At 41.3% G+C, this 13,438-nt stretch overlaps 1 protein-coding gene across 1 annotated transcript; it reads left to right on the top strand.

Moving 5' to 3' along the window:
- The first annotated feature begins 2,165 nt into the window (after positions 1-2,165).
- On the top strand, positions 2,166-4,327 carry LOC131253291 (protein SHI RELATED SEQUENCE 1-like). The gene is made up of 2 exons (XM_058254243.1): positions 2,166-3,461; positions 3,778-4,327. The coding sequence occupies exons 1-2, from the start codon at positions 2,828-2,830 to the stop codon at positions 4,149-4,151; spliced, it is 1,008 nt and encodes a 335-aa protein (XP_058110226.1). The 5' UTR covers positions 2,166-2,827; the 3' UTR covers positions 4,152-4,327.
- The last annotated feature ends 9,111 nt before the right edge of the window (positions 4,328-13,438 follow it).

Below are 13,438 nucleotides of genomic sequence, written 5' to 3'. Positions count from 1 at the left end.
CTTTATACCCGCACTATGTACATATTGGGCCTCTAATGTGTTGATCTAGACAATTAATCTGATCGCTCCATCATGACTGGGCCATGAATAAAATCTATCAAATTGGATGATCTTATCCATTAATCTCTGTCCTTCTTTCCATCCAACGTGGATTGTTGGCGATTTTTTTCTCCCATCATTTGCAGCCCAACAATGGAATGGTTATACTGTCCAAGTTTGGAGATTTTTGGCATGGCCATCCATGATGGGACGGGAACCATTATATGGTCCATGAGAGAGAGGTGAAGAGAGAGAGAGAGAGGTGAAAAAAAAAAAAGAAGAACACAATGGAGGGCCCCTTTGGACTCATCGTAACAAAGTTGACCGTATTTATTTGATGGGCCCCACCGTGGATGGACCACCGCCCTCCAAAAATCTCCTGAATGGGGACATTCATGACCCTGCGATCGTTTGCTGCAAATCGATGGTTAAGAGAGGAATTTGGTGACAAACTACATTTGATAAGAAAAGGAGGTAAAGTATTGCATGGCTAGCTCATGGGTGGGGCCCACTAGATTGATGGTCTAAATCACAAAGTCGTGGGGGCCACTTGTACGTATGCGATGCCTTTGTTGAGAGCTGTCCTATCTATGCCTACCAAAGGATTCGACTTCCTTACTTTCATCATTATAGAAGTGAGAAATGGTCACATACAGCACCGTATTTCCCATTAACAACTTATAGTACATGGCATCGTATAGATGCAGAAGGTGTCCCGCATTATCAAGATCAATAAAGAAAAAAATTTATGCTGATCCACCCATTGTGTGGACCACACCATCGAAAGCAATGGAAACCCGTTGACCTTCATGAAAAAATGTGGCATAAATAATGAGTGGATCAGTCTGAATATCATGAGATCCGATCTTCACCACGTGGGCCATCCTTTGGACGGATCAGATTTCTTACACGCTTGACATGTCCGTGGGAAAGAGTGGCCCATAAGTGAAACATCTAACCGTTCACACCAACAAAAAGTCGGTGCATGTGCACAACACGATGCGCGCTCAAAGTCGGTGTGCCCCGATCTCCCGCGGTCGGTATAAGGTGAGCACGAATCCCGATGCAAGTTCGGTTGGGATTGTGGGCACAATCAGAAATAGGAATTTTGCTCCGATTCTAGTGTATCCCAATGTCCCACCATCCATGGATGATGTGTACGAATCCATAAATTCAGATGTGATTCTTGCCAAAATAAAAGAAAGAACATGTGCTGGGATTATTTCCAAAGTCCATAATAAACGGTGGATGATTTAGGTGGCCCACTTTGGATGAACGAGTACAAAGTACACATAATCAGTAATGGGAACGTCCTATCATCCACACATGTGCCATGTTCCCAGCAAGGGTACATGTGTCCATTCAAATCAATTGAATCATCTATACAGTGGGCCGCGTGATCCAGACCGTCTGATTGATGGGGAACACATATAGACCATACAATTAATAATGTCAACGGGGGAAATTCAACCAAAAGAATAAACGGTCTAAACCAACATCACTCCCGAAATATGTTATATCCATAGCGGGCCCCACAGGATGGATGCTCCGGATCGTCAGACCACGCAGCGATGTGCACCCCCACGCGGAGGGCAATAGTGTCCCCCTCTTCTTTTTTTTCTACCGAGGAGTGATTAGATACTCTAGCTGGGTGTGACGCTTGATACGCAGGCACTCAGAACTTGAACACGTGGCATACATTAACTCAAATCAATCGGATTAAGTCCTGGAAATCACTGTGAGTAAGTAACATTCCCAAAATAACACCGATCGAACAATCCTAACCATCTGATTGGTAGACAATTGCTCGTTGTAACAGAACCGTCGGATATTTTCATTTATGACCGTACAATAAATGTCCACCAATCGAATATCCACCTAATAAAACAAGCCTGATTTTCAAGGTGATGACAGACCCAAACAGCGACCGATAATTTGGACAGTTTAGTTTGAATTACTTGTACGCCACGGATACAATTTCTAACTAATTCAAAAGTGGCCGAGTATCAACGAACAGAGTGTGGCAGAGTAACAAAGTCGTTCTCAGAATAAAATAAGCAAATGTCATTAAAGGAGGGGTCGGAAAAAGCAGCGGGTTTTCCGGGTGCAAGGACGAATAAGCAAAAGCTGGTGCTCTGACACGTGGACAGGTAGGGACCGTTGGATGAGATGCGATGGACCGCGAGGAGGGAAGGGCGGAGGTGCAGTAGCAGTATGGAGAGATAGATTTCCACACACAGCTGGAGTCGTCATCGCCATCAATCAAGAGAGAGAAAAGAGAATAGAGAGAGGGACGAGGGATTTTCTTGTAAAGGGATTTCTGTTGTCTTAAAATCGTGGAAGTTGGAGGGAGAGAGAGAAGAGATTTTGAGAGAGCGGCCGCTGCCATGGCGGCGTTGCAGGGGCTGTAATTCCGTGGCTTTAATGCTCGTTGCAGGAGCAGCAGCAGCAATAGCAGAAGGAGCAGCTACTGCAGAGAGAAAAGGAATTGAAGGAGAGTCGCTGCCCCAAAAATCCTACGTGGCCTGAAATCCTCACAGAGAGAAGAGAGAAGAGAGAGGAGAGAGAAAATCATAGAGAGAGAGAGACACACATCCATTGCCGAGCTCGCTCTTCCCAAAGAGAGAGAGAGAGAGAAAGAAAACAAGAATCACGAAAAACCCAAATCAAGAAAAGAGAGAAACGAGGGATTTTCTTGCGCTGGCGAGCGATTCTCAGCTTTTCCTTGCTCCACTACTATGGATTATCTCCCGCGATTGACGGATGACTCAGCTGTTTGGTGGAGAGAATGTCTGGGTTTTCACTGAGAAGAAGCGAAGAAGAAGACAACCACAACGACATACTCCCTCATCCCGAAAGTCTCTTCCTTTACAACACCACCACCGCTAGAAACGAAGACAAAAGCTTCGAAATATGGCAGCAGCAGCAGCTGCTCCAACGTCATCAACAGCAACAGCAGCGGCATGCTTTCTACACGTCTGTTGGGATTCATGGAGTGGGGCTTTCAGATGAATCTGTAGCAGCAGCAGCGGCGGCGGCGGCTGGAGGTGGACCATCATCATCATCATCATCTTCGAAGATGATGATGAGAGGAGGAGGAGGAGGAGGAGGAGGGAGTGCAAGTGGGGGAGGAGGGATGAGTTGCCAGGACTGTGGAAATCAATCCAAGAAGGACTGCGCCCACATGAGGTGCAGGACCTGCTGCAAGAGCCGTGGCTTCCAATGCCCCACCCACGTTAAAAGCACTTGGGTCCCCGCCTCTCGAAGGCGCGAGCGCCAGCAACAGCTCGCAGCTATTCAGCAACAGCAGCAGCAAAGAACAGGAGGCGTTGGATTACATGGAGGAGAGAATCCAAAAAGACAGAGAGAGAATCCCACTGCTCCCTCCCTTGCCTGCACCCGTTTACCTACTTCTACATCAGGTACAGTTGCAGTTATACTATCACACCCACCTCTCCTCTCCTCTCCTCTCCCTACACTCCTAGCTTCTACTATGAGAGAGAGAGAGAGAGAGAGAGAGAGAGAGAGAGAGTTTTGAAGAGAACCCACCATTCTTCCTGTAGCTGTTGCTTTGCTGTGCTGATAAGTCCTTTCATTTACTATCTTTTATCTGTTTTGCTTTCTTTCTTTTTCTTCTTTACTGGCACCCCATTTTAAAAGAGAGAGAGAGAGAGAGAGAGAGAGAGAGGGAGGTAATTGTCTTTCTATGATGTTTCTTTCGTGTTTTTATAATACTAGGAATGGAATTAGCTGGCCATTTCCCGGCAGAAGTGAATTCTCCGGCCGTCTTCCGCTGCGTCCGTGTTAGTGCATTGGACGATCCAGATGATCAGTACGCATATCAGACGGCCGTCAGCATCGGTGGCCATGTCTTCAAGGGAATCCTATACGATCAAGGACCCGACAACCAGCATTACGCCCCTGCCGGTGAGACGTCTTCTTCTCCTTCCCGCAATCTCATTGCTGCTGCCACCGCTGCTACTGCTCCCTCTCTCGCTGCTACGACAACAAGTGCTGCTGCAGCTGCAATGCTCGATCCCTCGTCTTTCTATCCAACTCCTCTCAATGCTTTCATGGCTGGTACGCAATTCTTCCCACACCCAAGATCTTAGTAAGTAGAAATTCCTGCTCGCCCCCACGGAAGATCTCCTCCATTCTAACTAACTCTTTCTGTATGCATTGTTTTCTCTCTTTTTCTCTCTCTCTTTCTCTTTCACTCCCTCTCTGGGGCGATTTTTCATGTGAACTTGAAGAAGCTAGAATGAAATTGTTCTCATTTTCAGATGAACTAGAATTGGAATTTCCATCATCTCCAAACGGGTGTGTGTGTGTCTGTGTGTTTGGACTGCCATTTCTCATTCTTATTTTATATTGCATATGTGAATCTAGATCTTGTGTTGGATTGGGCTTGTGGTTTTCTTTATTGGGTTTTGCTTGGAATGCGTTTTTTGCCGCTTTGGAGCGGACGAGATTGGATAGATTTCGTGTTTGGATGGGTAAAACGGATTTTTGGGGAATCTTATTTTGGTTTTTTTTATTGGGGAATGGGATTTGACCGGCATGCAAAAGTCCTCCATGCATGGCATTCTAAGCCCAAAAGGCTTAGAACGATGAAACACGCAACCACGCGAGCTCGCGCTCACACGTCCTCTCTTTCTCGCCTATCTATAGATAGATATACTCATGTATATATACTTATACACATATAAGCTCTATCTCTCTCTGTGACCCACGTACAACTCCACATTCTATCTTTCGCTGTATATATACGCGTCTATACGTACATAATGCACATCCGTCTCTTTCTTATCTATAAGCATATACACGTATATATCCTCTCTCCGGCTTACAGAACAACTACACATGCACTCATCTCTCTCTGTATGCATCAATATAATAATATACTTACACAGATACACAGTCCCTCTTTCGTTTTTAGTATAGACATACTCAGGTATACATACACAACTACACATTCTCTTTCTGTGTGTATATGTGTATATATCTATCTATCTACCTATGTATTCACCAATATGCTTACACAAATACACGCTCTCTCTCTCTCTCTCTCTCTCTCTCTCTCTCTCTCTCTCACACACACACACACACACACACACACACAAGAAAATACATATTTTCTCCATCTCTTTATATATAAATACATATACACATACAGTCACTCTATGTATCAATAGATGCCTAAGGACATGTATCTGGTCTTCCTCTCTCTATCTTTTGGCTTCTTAGGGTTTTAAGACATTGGGTGGAACTGAATTTCCTGTGCAAGGAATATCATTGGATTTTTATGTGAAGATGGGATTATTTCTCATAAAGCTTACAAACACATACCGTTACTGATACATACACCACTTTCTTTCTGCTCCGGACAATACAGTGGCCAGTTGTACTACATTGTTACCAAAAGGAGAGAGAAAAATGATTTACTTAAACAGTAAGGGTGGGTGTAGATTTACATTCCTACGTGTGTAAGTCTTTTGTGAAAGTCTAGTACACTTTGACATGATGTACCTCCCGAACGGATACATGCGTGTAGGTTTATATTCTTATCTGAGTGTGTGTAAAAGAAAAGGTACTGTTACCTTGTTACTGTTGCATTTTGGTCGAATACATGTGTGTGTGGATAGTTAGATAGACAAATGTTTCGTTGAATATAGCACCTCCGGCGCATGTGGTAGGTAGTTTACAAGGTCAAAGAAAACAGGTGGATTGCACTTGAGATTGCAATATCACTACCACAAATTTCAACAACAGTGAAAATGAAGGGGAAACAAAATACTGCAAGTGTTCCTTTTTTTTTATTATTATCATTTTAATGAAAATAACATAGTCCATCACTATTCAATGAAATTATTGAAAGATTACTAACCTTAACCATCATAAAGCATTCTATTAAATTGCTTGGCTGATGAGTTAGAATGTAATTATCCATGCTAGAGATTCATAGTGCTTGACACAACATTGACTTGCAAGTTTCTTCTGTGGGTTGGTATGTGCTGATGTTGCACCCCAACCAATGAATAACATGGCATTGAGGAAAGACGACTGCTAAACCTTTTATTTATGGAAAGGCTGAGGATTTGAGATAACTCTTAAATGAAATTCAAGTTAGACGATCCCCTCACCCCGCCCCCCCCCCCCCCCCTCTCTGACAGATACACATAGAGGATAGAGGACATAATCTAACACAACTTCATGTACTGCAAGATTGTGGCACTGTTAGTTGATATGGACACATGGAATAGTGACATAGCCCTCAGACGGGTCAAATGTTGGTCTGCTTAAGAACGTGATCTTTTGGTAGTGAGATAACCGAATAACTAAGCAGAAATCCTCACAGCTCAATGAGGAAATAATTGAATTCAAGGCATCTGTTCATCATCAAGAAAGATATATTCAAGCTTAAGAGATCACAACTTATCAAACTATGTTGGAAGTTCAAACATTATAGGTACTAAGAAAGGAGGTTGTTTCAGCATTAAGTTAACTAATCAAAGCTAACATTATAGGGGGGATTTGGGTATGTGGCTTTGTTATATTGTTGTTGTAGCAGCCGGAGCTGCTTGGTAATACTTTTCATTGGCTATATCCTAGATGATTCACTTGACTGGTGTGGGTTGGAATAACTGACAACCAAAAAGGAATGGCTCAACTCTTTCTTCTGTTGGATATTTAGAAGATTATTATTATTATTTATTATTTTTTGTAACTTAAAACATGGATTTCTTTTTCATTGCAAAATAGGTCCTTATATAGACCAATTATAACCGCCCTTCATAATTATATTAATAACAAGCACGTGTTTCTAATGTATTACTATATATTTTTAAAATAAAGAAGTAACTTTCAAAAACATGCCAAAGACATTCCCAAGACATACTTTAATTTCAAACTTTTTTCTTTTCTATGCAGACAACATGATCCCAAAGCCATGCATCATGAATGCACGCGGCTAAAAATTATGAGTTAGATTTCCTAGCTTGGGCCTGATTGATGGACCGGGCTTTGATCTTGAATTGAGCTTGCATTCTTCTCCCTTTCTTTGAAAAAAACTCATCCTCAAGTTTGAAGTGCGATGCCTTTTGGAATTGGCTACTTCTTAAATAATTGATGATGTAGTCTGACAATTCGCCATGGTTTGTCTTCCTTTAATGTTCAAAATGATATAGACCATTTGCTATCATATTGTTGAATCAAATATATTGCCTTTTCATTGTAGAATTTTTATTTTTTATTTATCGACTTCTTAATTTGCATCTTACAAACCTTCGCTTGGGAGATTAACTAAGAACGGGATCATGATGTCATTTTTATCATATATTGCAAATTCATACCAAACTTTCTCATCATTCAAAACCATATCATTGCCACCATCATGTCTTATCAATCTTGCACTTCATTAAAACTTTCATGTCCAAATATTTCTTCAACATTTTTTTCATATGCAATATCACAATTAACTTGTTCATTAAAGATAAGTGGCATACTCCAATCAACAAAACTTTCTACCACGATTCTAGATAAAGAGAATGGGAATTCCATCTTTTCATTATGAAATTCAAAGATGTTCAAATGCTGGCCCAATTAGATTCTTCCATTATGAATCAAACTTGCTCTAATACTACTTTGATGCAGCTCTGATGCCACTTTGATGTAGTTGTGGTTGCAATGGACTGTAATGGATATCTCAAATATACTGACTTCGTAAATATGTATCTTCTTAAATACAACTCCGATTAAGGTGATTTAAAAGTTAAAATGAAGCTTGATGAGTCTAGTTTTAGAAAACAAAAATCCAAAAAATCAAATAAGTTTGACTTCAGGACGATTTAAAACTATCTAGAAAATCATTTGTTTCAAATAGCTGGTACTTTAAGAATTTGAATAATTTTTTGAAACTCATAATGGGATGAAATTTTGTGGATTAAAAGTAGACTTGATGATGAATTACAAAAAACATATATAAAAATAATTCATTAAGTAGAAGTGCCAAAAACATCGCAAGAATCAGACTTGTCAAAACTGAAAATTTCTACGACTACAAGTTGTCGCTGAACCATGAATCACTCAATCGGTATGGGTTGGAATCACTCACAACTAAAGAGGAATCGCTCAACTCTTTCTTCTGCTTGAGATTTACAAGAAATGACATTTTTTTAAACTCAACTCGCATCGGGTTTGGGCAAATGGCTAGCGTCGTGGGTTTGATCTCTACGAAGGCAAGTTCAACTCCCTTCCTTGAGATTACCCAATGCAAGTGATTTGCAAGTAATTGCGTGCATCAATAGGGATTAGTCTCGCCTTAAAATGGGGTGGGGGCACCCTGTCATAAATATATATATATATATATATATATATATATATATATATATATATATATATATATATATATATATATATAAATCAAAACATGAATTTCTTTCTCATTGCAAAATAGGTCCTTATATTGAACAATTACAATCATCCTTCATAAATACATTAATAACAAATACATGTTTCCAATGTATTACTATATATTTCCAAAACAAAGAAATAATTTTCAAAATTATGCCAAAAAATTCCCAAGACATACTTTAATTTCAAACTCCTCTCTTTTCTATGCATGCAACTTGGTCCCATAGCCATGCATCATGAATGTACTCGAGCTAAAAATTATGGGCTAGATTTCTGGCTTGGCCCTGATTCATGGACCGGGCTTTTCTCTTGAATTGGGCTTGCATCGAGGGGAAGAGGAGAGTCAACTAATAATAATATTAAAAAAAAAAGAAAGAAAGAAATGAACTGATCTAAGCATAAGAAGCCCTCACGTAAAAATTTACCAAAATATACCTTAATCTCATTACCAACTATTGGTCATTCGGTAAATTGATCATAACTCAAATAATATGAGAATTACATGAGGTTGGACTTGTTTGGAAGCTAACTTAATAGGCTTTCCAATTTGTCCAATTTCAAATGGAACCTTTAGGGTGTGTTTGGATGGTGAATGTTGGGGATTTGTGGTGCCGAATCACACAGATCTAGATCTAGGATAGCAATCCAATGACATCAAACACACACAAGAGAACACAAAGATTTAACGTGGAAAACCCTTGCGGGAAAAAACCATGGCACAAAGCGACAGAAATCCACTATGAAATAGAAATTACAAAGAAAGAAGACTTACCCGATTCGAACAATCTCAAATCTCACCGTTGCTACATCCTTTAGAAACCCTAAAACCCTTTGAGGAACTCTTAGAACTTATTTAGAAAGCCTTAGAATACCTTAAAATAGCCTTAGGGACTCCTATTTATAGTTTAGGAAACTGCACTTACGCACCTCCTTTGGAAAAGTCCGGAAACCGCCTCAAATTTACGCAATCCGCGCACCGGCTGCGTAACCCTCAACTAGTCGAGCCAGGTCCTTGACTGGTCAAAGGGCACCCTCGACCGATCGAGCCTAACCCTCGACTGGTCGAGCATCCCAAACACCCAAAACATATGCTCACTGGACATTGAGTAAAGCAAGCCTCGACCGGTCGAGTGGACCCTTAACTGGTCGAGCCAGTCCCTTGACCGGTCAAGCATGCCAAAAACCAAATTTAAGACATCAATCACAACGATAGCCACCATGTCTTCAATCTTGAACCATATAGCTTCTTGACCTCTTCTCTTATCTCTGCATCACATCATAGCTTTTAGTGCACACTTCGTCCTTCTTTTCCGCCATCGTCAAGCCCAGAGAAGTTGCACAGAACTTCAACTTCTCTGCAGGAACAATCTAAGTGACACGTCTGCCGAATCAGAATTCACCTGCCCAACCACCTTGGCTCCTGTCTTCTCAAAAGGAAAGACGTAGTCTTCTTACCATCTCACTGCTACCCAATATTGCTTGTCAGGGTACTTACTCACAACACTGATAGCCTGTGAAATAACTGGTCTAATCCAGACCATGACATACACTGCCAACCGCATTTGAGTAAGGCTCATGAGATATCCTGCTTTTCCTCATCTATTTTGGGACATGTCCTGAGAAAAACTTGAGGAGAAATGCGTAGGGAATGCTCTCTGGCTTTGTCTAGTCCATCACATCCGCGATCAATACCTACCCAAGGTATTCTGCCTGCGATAACCAAAGCTTACTCCTCTTCCAGTCTCAATGCCGAGAACCATCTTTGCAGCCCCTCGATCCTTCATCCTGAATGTCCCACTTAACCGATTTTTTAGTACATTGATTTCAGATATGTCATCAACATACAACACCTGACCCACCATGAAAGAATCAAACTTTTTTACCATTGCCTAGGCGACAAGTCGTACCACGACCTCCTGCAAACTCCTTTTCTCAGCCCCTTTAACTTTGAACCGCTCTAGTTGTTTCATGTAAATCTACTCTTCTAATTTCCCTAGTAGAAGTGCAGACTCGACATCCATCCTTCCAGCTCGAGATCACATTCGTCAACCAGTGTCAATCATGGATCTAATAGACACCTGCTATATCGTCGACGCGAATATGTCTGAAAAGTCAATCCCTTATCTCTGAGCATAACCATTCGCTACCAACGTCGCCCTGTATCTATGTTGTATCCCTCCTGAAGATCCACCTGCATCCAACAGCTTCCCGGCCCACTGGAAGCTCCACCAGCTCCCATGTGTCGATCTGGTACAATGAGTCCATCACATCACCCATAGTCATCTTTCACTTCTCAGCACTAGGCCTACCTAGAGCCATCTGAATAGAAGATGAATCCCCTACGATTATGACGTGTGATTCTTTTCACAGGTGGCTGCTCCACCTGTTCTATATCCCTGTCCGTGCGTCTCAGTCTTCCTGCCTTACCCGCTTATGTGACCATGCCCAACATACCACACGTGCAGAGGTGGAATCCGCTACATCCAGTGGCTCCACCTTTTGAAGTGCTCGCTATCAACCTGTATATGTTACTAAGTCGTTGCGCTTTCATGATTACTTGTGCCCCCTTAGATACCTTAAGAGCACCATCAATACCTATGAACTTGGAGCCTATTGCCTCAAATACACTAAAATAAATCAGATTCTTCTTCAAATCAGGAATGTGCCTGACATCAGTCTAGGTACGCTCCACCCCATCAAAAATCTTGATGCGCACCGTACCAACAGCCACAATATTACAGGAAATGTCATTGCCCATAAATACCTGTCCACCATTGCACTTCCTGTAACTGGTGAACCAACTCTAATGAGTCATGTGAAAAGATGCCCCTGTGTCTAGCATCCACTCGTCTTTACGATCATCATATGGCCGTCTGATCGTAGACACAGACAAAACATCACTATCATATCCACTCGATCCATCTGACGTGGCAGCATTAGCCTCCCTGCATGAAGCTTCAGAATCTTCTCTCTTAGATTTAGGATTTATACAATCCTTCTTCACATGTCCTTCCATCCCACAGTTCTAGCACTTTACCTTTCATTTGCCCTTGCCCTTGGATTTAGACTTAGAATGTGAAGAACCTGTACCTTATTTAGAATTCCTACGCCTTGTAAGTAGCGCATCAGAAGATATCCTCATGTCGCTGTTAAGCTTTCTCATAGCCTTCCCTTGAAGGACTAAGATAATGGTATCGACACTCAAGGTTTTATTCGTGAAGCACATTGTGTCCTTAAATGACTCATACGACACGGGAAGAGAATTCAGCAACATACATGTTTGTTCGTCATCTTTCATCACTTCCTCCATATCCAGTAATTTGCAAACCAATTTATTAAAGTTGTTGATGTGAGCCTCCAGATCTCTAGCCTCTGCCATCTTGAAGTTATACCACTACCGCTTCAAGTGTTGGCAATTTTCAGAGGATTTTTTTGCATAAACGTCCTCTAACTTTGTTCATAACTTATAGCCACAGTTTTCTCCCTCATGACATTGTAGAGGACCTCATCTGTGCGACATAAATGGATCGATGATAAAGTCTTCTTATTAAGAGTATTCTATTCATCATCAGTTATGGTAGACTTTCGCTCCTTAAGAGTACCATCTTCACCTTGCTTGATTAAGGAACTCATCTTGATCTTCCATAACTCAAAATTATTTTTTCTTAAATGTTTCTCAATATCATACCTAGTGCTTCCCATTATTACTAATCCCTCAGATTCAGATCTGTGCCCCAACAATTGCTCTGATACCACTTATTGGGGATTTGTGATGTAGAATCACACAGATCTAGATCTAGGATAACAATCCAATGGCACCAAGCACACACAAGAGAACATAAAGATTTAACGTGGAAAACCCTTGCAGGAAAAAACCACGGCATAAAGCGACAGAAATCCACTATGAAATAGAAATTATAAAGAGAGAGGACTTACCCGATTCAAACAATCTCGAATCTCACCCTTGCTACACCCTTTAGAAACCCTAAAACACTTTTAGGTACCTTTGGAACTCCTTTAGAAAGCCTTAAAATATTTTAGAATAGCCCTAGGAACCCCTATTTATAGTTTAGGAAACTTCACTTATGCACCTCCTTTAGAAAAGTCCGGAAACTGCCTCAAATTTACGTAGTCCGCGAGCCAGGTCCTCGACTAGTCGAAGGGTACCCTCGACTGGTCGAGCCCAACCCTTGACTGGTCGAGCATCCCGGACACCCAAAACTTGTCCTCGCTAAACTTTGAGTCGATTAGGCCTCGACCGGTCGAGTGGACCCTCGACTGGTTGAGCCAGTCCCTCAACCAATCAAGCATGCCAAAAATCAGATTTAAGACATCAATCACAACAGTGAATTACATCAATATTCTATTATAAAATGCAATGAGTTGTCTTCTAGAAAGGATGGTAATTTGATTAACAATTCATATGTATGAATAGACATGTTAAAATATAATGATAATACTTTTACATTACTAAAATGTCAAATCAACAGGAAAAATACACTAATTCGTGTTTGGAAATGAGATTTATATTGCAATACATGGTAAAATTATAACGATTATAAATTTCTTTTGCCTATCTCCTATTACATCTGCATTTGACCATCAAATTACATGTTGAATTACATGCTTAAGCAAACGTTGTAAAGCAGTAATCATGGCACTTAACCTTATAATACTGATGTAATTTGTAATCTAAACATGCCTTTAGCTAGGTGTGTCAACCGGCTAGGTACGGGCTGAGGAAAGTTCTGTCCAAGTCTGGCCCGAACTATTGAATGTAAGTTTAAGCCTTACTCGGGCTTGTGACATGCCTAAATACTGTAGCCCGAACCTAACCTAACATCCACCAGGGAGAGAGAGAGAGAGAGAGAGAGAGAGAGAGAGAGAGAGAGAGATTTACAAACCCGCCATTGGGGAGGAGCTTGTCGGGGTCCAATGGAGGGAAGTAGTTGGTGACATTGAGGAGGAGCTTGTCGGGGTCTGATGG

The sequence above is a fragment of the Magnolia sinica genome, chromosome 1 (assembly GCF_029962835.1).
Source record: "Magnolia sinica isolate HGM2019 chromosome 1, MsV1, whole genome shotgun sequence".
Lineage (NCBI taxonomy): Eukaryota > Viridiplantae > Streptophyta > Magnoliopsida > Magnoliales > Magnoliaceae > Magnolia > Magnolia sinica.
The sequence above is the reverse complement of the archived record's forward strand: the minus strand, read 5'-3'. Positions and strand labels throughout refer to the sequence as shown.

Coding starts and splice junctions, on each gene's coding strand:
- LOC131253291 (XM_058254243.1), top strand. CDS start 2,828: ATGTCTGGGTTTTCACTGAGAAGAAGCGAAGAAGAAGACAACCACAAC. Junction 3,462..3,777: donor TTTACCTACTTCTACATCAG/GTACAGTTGCAG, acceptor TTATAATACTAG/GAATGGAATTAGCTGGCCAT.